Raw genomic sequence first — 8,015 nt, forward strand, 5'->3', positions numbered from 1 at the left:
ATGATTGGACGTGTGTTGTGGGGAGCCTCGCTATAGGTTTGGCTGATATTATTATCATTAATTTTGCACAAGATACTTGGCTGCGGAAGCTTCATTCGATTTTGGTGATGTGCACTATCATGTACATGAAAATTCGTATTATGCCGTCACATATATTATGCGTCGAGTGGCCTATATGAGATAGAGCACCGTACACCGATAGACTCACCACGGCACCGATTTCCAAGGAATACATCTTCTAAGTTGCTGCTCCAGAAAATAGATATGGCTAAGCCATCCCTTCTATCCAAGCTTCTTCCGCTACTACTGATTAATATAATTGGTAGCGTGTTTCTGAAGAAATACCACAGCAGCAACGACGCAGGAAGCGCCGTGAACCCTCTCTTGATACAAGTTGCTGTCAACCTATCCGTATGGATCTCCTACAAGACCTTCATCTATCCCCGCTTTCTCAGTCGCCTCAGGTCACTACCGACAGCTAAAGTGGGTAAAAGAACAGTACGTGGAACTTGTTAATGCAGCTGATAGTGATCTCAGAGAACACTACCATTCATTGGCTATGGGCCTGTCCAATTCGCCGATGCCCGCGGTGAAACATTATTGAAAATGTCCGACACAGTGCCAAACAAAGGCTTGGTTCGGTTTCACGGATTTATGGAAAGCGAATGCCTCCTACTCACGAGTCCAGAAGCCACTCAAGAAGTACTTGTTCAAAAGTCATATGATTGGATCAAGCCGCCAGCGGCGAAAAAGTTGCTCGAATGGTGGTTCAAAACCGATTTGCTTTTTTCAACTGAAGGTGCTCGTCACCGTGAGATGAAGAAGAACATGACAGCATTCTTCAGTCTTGCGAAGGTGAAGGTCTTGTACCCACTTCTGTGGGAGAGGGCTCTTAAGATGGCCGATGAAATTGAACGTGCCGCCAAACTTGACACTTGCAAGAGCGGGACAGTTGATATCAAGCAGTTTGTATGGCAGCATACACTTGATACTACCAGGCGTACCATCTTTGGGGAGCAGATAGAGAAGTCTCCCCGTAGATATGAGATCATGAAGCTACAAGGATCGGTTTTGGGTACCACCTGGGACATGAGAGTCTATTACGCTTTGAATGCCTTCTTGCCGAGGTGGACTGTGAACTTGATTCCCGGTGGTATCAGCGAGAGGGTCAAAAGCTCAAGCGAGGATTTGACAAAGGCTATTAGCTCATTCATAAAAGAGGTGGAGTCAGAGACGTACTCAGCAAGTCTGCCTGGAATAGCTGTTCAAATGTCTCAAGCAGGATTTTTCACTGATGACGAGCTGGTAGCCAACATGTTAGGAATTGTCATTGCAGCGTAAGTCAATTTCACTAACATCGCATACGAACCTAATCCCACGCCACACAGAGTCGAGCCAACTGCAGCTGCCTTCCTTTGGGTTATATATTATCTATCGAAATATCCCGAGTGGCAAACAAAGGTCCGCGATGAGATGAAAACAAAGATACCATACTCAAGTGCCATTGGACAAACCGAAGTTGTCAACGTCGCCGATACATTTGAAAGCCTTACATATCTAGACGCTGTTTGTAACGAAGCACTACGACTAATGCCAACAAACCCTACAACCAATCGTATTGCCAAGGATGACACAACGATACTAGGCCAGTATGTTCCCGCTGGGACAAAGGTCTTCGTCTCTTCATACGTTCTTGATCGCCACCCTCAGATCTGGGGTCCCACAGCTCGGGAATATAACCCGGGCCGCTGGCTGGAGAAGCGCCCGAACGAAAGGCTTGAAAAGCGTACTGGAGTGGCAACAAGCTCCCACGCGGGATTCTTACCTTTCTTACATGGGTCGCGCAAGTGTATTGGCTTCATGTATGCCCAGGCTGATATTCGCTCACTCGTGGCGTCTCTTGTTGGGCGATTCGAGTTTGAGATGGCGGATCTTAATGAGAAAATCATTCCGGCTGGCGTACTTTCGAGCGCGCCCAAAAACGGTTTGAACATTCGCATTAAGAGAGTAGAGGCATGGTAGCATATTCGCGCAGTATGTCCGACATATCGGACAGCGATTTCTCAATGCTATACAGTTTCGATGGAACGTGCGGATCGTGCATATAGTTCTCTCTGGTAGAGTAGCTAAATGTGGCTTAAGTTTTAAACTTGGCTTTCCATATATATGATGTGCCATTTCTCCGGAACATTGAAGTATATTATGTAAACCTTTTGTCCGAAATGCTATCGTTGAAGTCCCAAATCTCCTGCAACGCCGAAACTTTTTGGCACTATAGGCAGTATTCTAGCCTTCTAGCATGACAATATGCTGTTCCCAAGACTATACAGCAGCGTTCTGGCACAAAAGCAAAATTGACTGTAAAAGTTCCCAAGTGGGACGAACGATGCTCTCTTGTGGGCCGGAATCAGACCAACCCGGCCTCTTCTGTCTTTATTGAATCGAGGAACAACCTGGCTGAGACATTGATGCTTCTCAGCCCATGTAACGCATCCAATAGTATTCCTAGGTTGAGTTGGGATTTATCCACAGTCTCAATCGCATGCTGGTATTGACTTGCCTGGATATATCGCACCGCGGAAATCAATGTAACTGGCATAAACATAGAACTCTGCAATAGTGTTAGATTGTCGCGCCAGGATCTCTAAACACGCGTCGATAAAAAACGTAGTAAGACACAAGAGAATAATAGGACGCTAGTCAAGCAACACTGTAGATAGAGCTCAAGAGCTACCGGGTGTCAAATGTGTCTTCTAGTGGAACTAGACAGTCTACTCACTTTGAAGTTGGTAGGACACTGGTGGTGTGCAGAACACTGTGCTATTTCCGCTGCTGCTGCATGAGCTCGCCGTAAAGCCCTCTCCTTCACTTCCTGTTCTTCCATACTCTGTGCAGGAACACTGTCTATAGTCTCAGCGAGATGGATCGGCAGTAAGTGCGCAAACGAACGGGAGAAGATCTGCATAGGATCTTCGCTTGGCAATTCCTTAGTGCCTGGGGCATCGATACATCTTATACACTCCTCAGCAGCGTTGGAAAGCCATTCGTGTCGCGCTCGTATATCATTGATTCTCTTGAATTGAGGTTGAGTTCCATGGACCAGGCGTCGATGGGTAAGACACCGACCGTACAAGGTTGCCACCGTGACACACTGGGCAAATGGCGATAAGTTAACCGTGGTCAGATCGCTCATCAGCTCGGTTAGACAACCCATCTGGATCTGCACCGAACTTTGAAACCAGAGATCTGGTACTGGCAAGCGCAGTCGTATCTGTGCAAGCGTGATGAACTATCTCCCGGTCAACAACAGCGTAGGGCAGGGCTCACCGTTTCTTCATGCAAGGCCCAAGACATATCGTCTTTCTGGTGTAGAAGGCGATCAAAACAAAAAGCAAGCCAAAATGTACGTCTTTTCTCTTCTAGTTGGCTCAGTGCGTCATCTTGCGCTGAATGGCTAGAGGCATCCAGCTCGCCAAGGCGAGATCTTTGAACAAGACGAAGTGCCCGGGATACTGCGTATGCAGTCTGGCGATCTTCCTTGTGCATCCACTCATATACTCCGAGTAGAAGCCAGGCTTGAATCCTTTCTATTCTAATCTGCTCTGTAGGCCATGGCAGCCCATCATCACAATCATCTAAGCTTTCCAAATATTGAATGGCTTCGTGGTAAAGGAGCTCGCCAATGCTTTCATACTGTGCGGAGAAAGCGGCAGCGGATGCACGCATAGCTAGTCGAAGGCTGTTGCAAGCTGGGGGAGGGTCCTTTTGACTTGCCCACAATAGATAATGATGCTTATGAATGATTGGTGCAGATGGATATACGCGATCGAAGAAAAGCTGTTCTCTAATATGAAGACATCAGATCCCAGATCGCAACTTTCGAATCAACTTACAAGTCCATCAGGATAAGTGGTGATAGATGCGAGCCACTCTTCAACATCTGATAATCGGGTATTGGTATGGGCAGGAATAATGTCTCGAGTTGCATTGCACTCGGTTCCGCACACATAGGCCCTTCCTGTGAGAGGTCATTAAACATATTGTCTAATAGTAGCATATCGGTCCCTGAAGTGTCAGTGTCGGTTGTACCGAGGGATCCGCAGCTTATATCCGGTGAAGTGCCTTGCGTGCCCTGGGGAAGATCGTGCGACTGTGGCCGTCTAGCAAGTTGTCCCTCGAGTAAAGCTTCAGAATAGTTTCAGTTACCCGTCGCTCCTGGAAGGACGAAGTTTTTGTAGTTTACCTATCCGGTCCCTTAGCGCCTGGAGTTGCCCCTTCTTAGGACCACGCTTTTTGCTATCGTGATATACACAAGCCGTGCCGGCCTCGTGGCATGCACCACACTCTGGTCTGACACGATCACATTTTGTCTTACGGCGTCTACACTGCCCGCAAGATAGGTGTTGGCTCTGTGTCAAAGACATTTCTTGGTAGTTGAACGGACTCTGAGTTGTTTGGTCGATGGACAACGGCTAAGTTCGATTGCTTTAATATGAGACAAAGAGGCATGTTAGTTAGGACCTCGATTCGGATCGCCTTCATCAACAGCCTATAAGAAACCCAGTCATGTATAAGGACGTCAGACCATGCTTCATTAGTAGTGGCAGTGAAGAATGCAACGACGTAAATCCGTTCACACCACTCTTTAGCTAAACACAATGCACTTGATTGATCTTTGCACGAGGACATGCTTGCTGCGACTCTATGTAGACTATTTCGTCACTGCATTAAGTTTTTGACTTATCCAGTCATTACGTGTTGCCTTGTGCCTTCGGATGTGTCTACGGTAGACCATCGCTTGCTATGCACGCTAGGGCTCAGGGTCATAGTGCCCCCGCCCGCTACAGTCAGTACACAGGGAAGATGCTTCTAAAATGTTACTCGTGGTGTTTGACGAGAAAGTTGATAACAAGCCGCGAGAGCTGGGGCCGATACGCATGAAGGTACTCTGCTCATTGAGGTAACTAGAGCGGTACGAGACTGTGGCATGATTAGCTGTAGGCTTCATAGAATGAGGACTTAGCCGATACATGGCATGGGTAAATATGTGTGATTGGCAACTTGCAGTTATGAGATTCATGGCTGGGTGCTATGGTTTGTGATCTGTGGAATCCCCAGCCGTTCAAGTTTACCGTTGTTTCAGGATAAGCATGATATCATTCGTCGTAATTGGACCCCACAGTCTCGAACTTCCAAGCATCGTTGAAGGTCTTCCTTAGCCTTCATCAATAAGATAAATCAAGGTGGTGTTACTATAGGACTTTAAGCTTACTCGGGTTCGCCCGATCTGTTGGGTTATCGACTGCCTATTGTTTCGGCACTGGAACGAGGATGCGATCTTGATGGCGTGAAGAATTATAACCACTTAATTCGACCTACCGGAGCAAGTTATGTAATCGGATGCGATGCACTTCGGCCTTGTCGGACCGAAGCTAGGCCTGGTCTATGAACGGCCCCACGGCACTTACGCCAAAATTAGGTTTACAATTAACAGCCCGTGGGGTTTGGAACCGAATTCGGGATAAGTTCGTTTTCGGTTAGATACGGATAGGATACGCGCCGAAGTGTATCATGCCTGGTTTTAGTGCCAATGTCCCGTCAGCCCACATAGACTGATCCACTTACCTACGAGATACTTCCATAGCTCGTAGTAATCTAGACGTTTAGCGTCCATACCTATGATAGTTACTAGAATTCTTACTCTCCCGTTCTAATAAAGAGGTTCTATCTAATTAATTTTCCTACGTAAGAGTCCTTATACATAAGGTGGATGCTATGTCGACTATCTCGGCTACGCTCTCTTAAGAGAGTAGTATAACTATCTAAATAGAAATAGGACCTAAAAAGATTCGAGATCATGACCTAATGGATAGGAACGAATGTGAGTGGCCTAAGTAAAGTAGGAAAATGGTCCTAGCATACATCGATATGTATTATGCCCACCGTATTTACCAAAGACTATCGTCTTTCTATAGAACGTGCGGATAGTATTAGACCGTTTTTCGCCGTTAACCTACTTATATATATAGTAAACTACTTCCTAGTATATTAGCTATGTACACGACGGGCCGATGCCATGATTAAGCGTGGAGATTCCCCTACAACCCCACGGTAATTAGACCCACGATCCGTCGGGCTCAAATGCATCGAACACTTTCAGCGCGACTCTTAGTAATCCCTCCGTAACCTTTTCTACGTAACCCTTAGCACGTGTTACGCGCGTAATAGATACATTTTCTCTTATTCTTTAAAGATTTATATCTTCTCTAATAACTCTATTATAAAGACTATCATGAAGGAGCCGTTCTTTCGATATACGAAAGAACGTGGCACGGGCCTATAGAGGAGCCATGCACGACTCTTGGCATGAAAAACGAGTAATCGAAAGAACACCTAAGGCAGAGTCGAAAGGCAGCCCTTCCCATGCCTGCACTATCACAAAACTTAGTAATAATACTTATCTATATATAAACTTATGTCCTTTCGAAAACGAAGTTAAACGGCCTAGTATTAGTAAAGATATAGGCTGGTGAAAAGGATGACTTTTTTGAAGTTCTGGTTTTGATGGGGTACTAGCTTAGAATCGGGGCTCGGCGTTTAGTAAGGAACACCAGAACCCCTCCAGAACCTCTATGTAAAACAAGCCACACCCGGCTATTAATAATGGCTGCACTCTCTCGAAATTTTAGAATAATACTCTTCTTTCGATTCTACTATGGGTATACTAAGAAAGTAAAAAGATATCTCCTCTCGTTCTATTTATAAAGAGGCGTCGAAGTTTGAAGATTTTGGTAAGTGAGACTTCGATGGGGTACTAGCTCGGCACTAAAACCAGGGTCCACACAGTCGACTTTCCATAGAATACTACCACTTTTTACATAAGATAAGCCACACACGGCCATTAGTAATGGCTGCACTCTCTCGAAATTTTAGAGTAATATTCGTCTTTCGATTCTATTATAGGTATACTAAGAAACTTAAAGGATACCTCTTCTCCTTCTATTTATAAAGAGCCGTCGAAGTTAAAGATTACCTTATACTTATATTCTAATAGGGTGCTACCTCTTTAGACTACTTAAATTCTAATATAAGATAAGCTATATATACCTATTAATAATAGCTGCACTCTTATAAAATTTTAGAATAATACTCTTCTTATAATTCTACTATAGGTATACTAAGAAACTTAAAAGATATCTCTTCTCCTTATATTAATAAAGAGCTATTAAAGTTTAAAGATTCTACTATATAAGACTTTAATGGGGTACTAGCTCGGCGCTAAATCTAGGGTCCTTCCTAATATGGCTAGACTATATTTCCGACGGCCCTTCCGTTGGAAACCCTCTACTATTAATATTATTAAGTCTTCTATAGTACTCTCTCTTTAAACTAGACTAATTATAAGAAATATAAGTATATAGACTTAGTCTATACTACTAGATCTATCTATTATTAGACTTATAAGATATAAGATATATATATTAACTAGCTATAGAGTATATATATCTATTATAATAGATATAACTAAAGTATTACTATACTAGTAAATGAAGATATATTATAATTTAACTTAAGAAGTAAAGATAAATCTATATAGATTATAGCTTAAGTATATAGATTAAATAAGATTATATAATATCTCTATACTAGTTCTATCTATTCTAGCTCTATTAAATAATACTTAAGATAGAATAAAGCTAAAGTCTATAATATACTCTTATTCTCTAGAGTTTTATTTATATATTAGTTCTATAATTAGAGAAGATATATTTCTATTATAGTATATCTAGTTATATAATAATAGAGTAGTCTATTACTTCTATTATAATATATAAGATATATAAAAAGTAATAAGATCTTCTCTCTAATATAGTAGATCTAGTTATATATTAGGTACGTGCCTACTAGTTAATTATATATGTATATAGTAGTCGTATATAAGTAGTATACTCCACCCTTAAAGTAGTAGCTTTAAGATTCGGTCCTTTTAGTATAGTTAGTTAGTATATAGAGCC

At 43.1% G+C, this 8,015-nt stretch overlaps 2 protein-coding genes across 2 annotated transcripts; one reads left to right on the forward strand and one right to left on the reverse strand.

The window, feature by feature from the left end:
* Window positions 1-97: 97 nt before the first annotated feature.
* Window positions 98-2,022, forward strand: EJ05DRAFT_540971 (cytochrome P450; the record flags this gene model as incomplete). The annotated part of the gene is made up of 3 exons (XM_033749637.1): window positions 98-498; window positions 538-1,337; window positions 1,389-2,022. The coding sequence occupies exons 1-3, from the start codon at window positions 265-267 to the stop codon at window positions 2,020-2,022; spliced, it is 1,668 nt and encodes a 555-aa protein (XP_033597393.1). The 5' UTR covers window positions 98-264.
* A 180-nt stretch (window positions 2,023-2,202) lies between these two features.
* On the reverse strand, window positions 2,203-4,424 carry EJ05DRAFT_468747 (uncharacterized protein; the record flags this gene model as incomplete). Its single annotated transcript, XM_033742882.1, has 5 exons — window positions 2,203-2,611; window positions 2,780-3,271; window positions 3,328-3,844; window positions 3,939-4,185; window positions 4,244-4,424. 5 exons carry the CDS (start codon window positions 4,422-4,424, stop codon window positions 2,408-2,410), a joined length of 1,641 nt encoding a protein of 546 aa, XP_033597394.1. The 3' UTR covers window positions 2,203-2,407.
* Between the last annotated feature and the right edge of the window lie 3,591 nt (window positions 4,425-8,015).

The sequence above is a fragment of the Pseudovirgaria hyperparasitica genome, assembly GCF_010093815.1.
Source record: "Pseudovirgaria hyperparasitica strain CBS 121739 unplaced genomic scaffold EJ05scaffold_15, whole genome shotgun sequence".
Lineage (NCBI taxonomy): Eukaryota > Fungi > Ascomycota > Dothideomycetes > Acrospermales > Acrospermaceae > Pseudovirgaria > Pseudovirgaria hyperparasitica.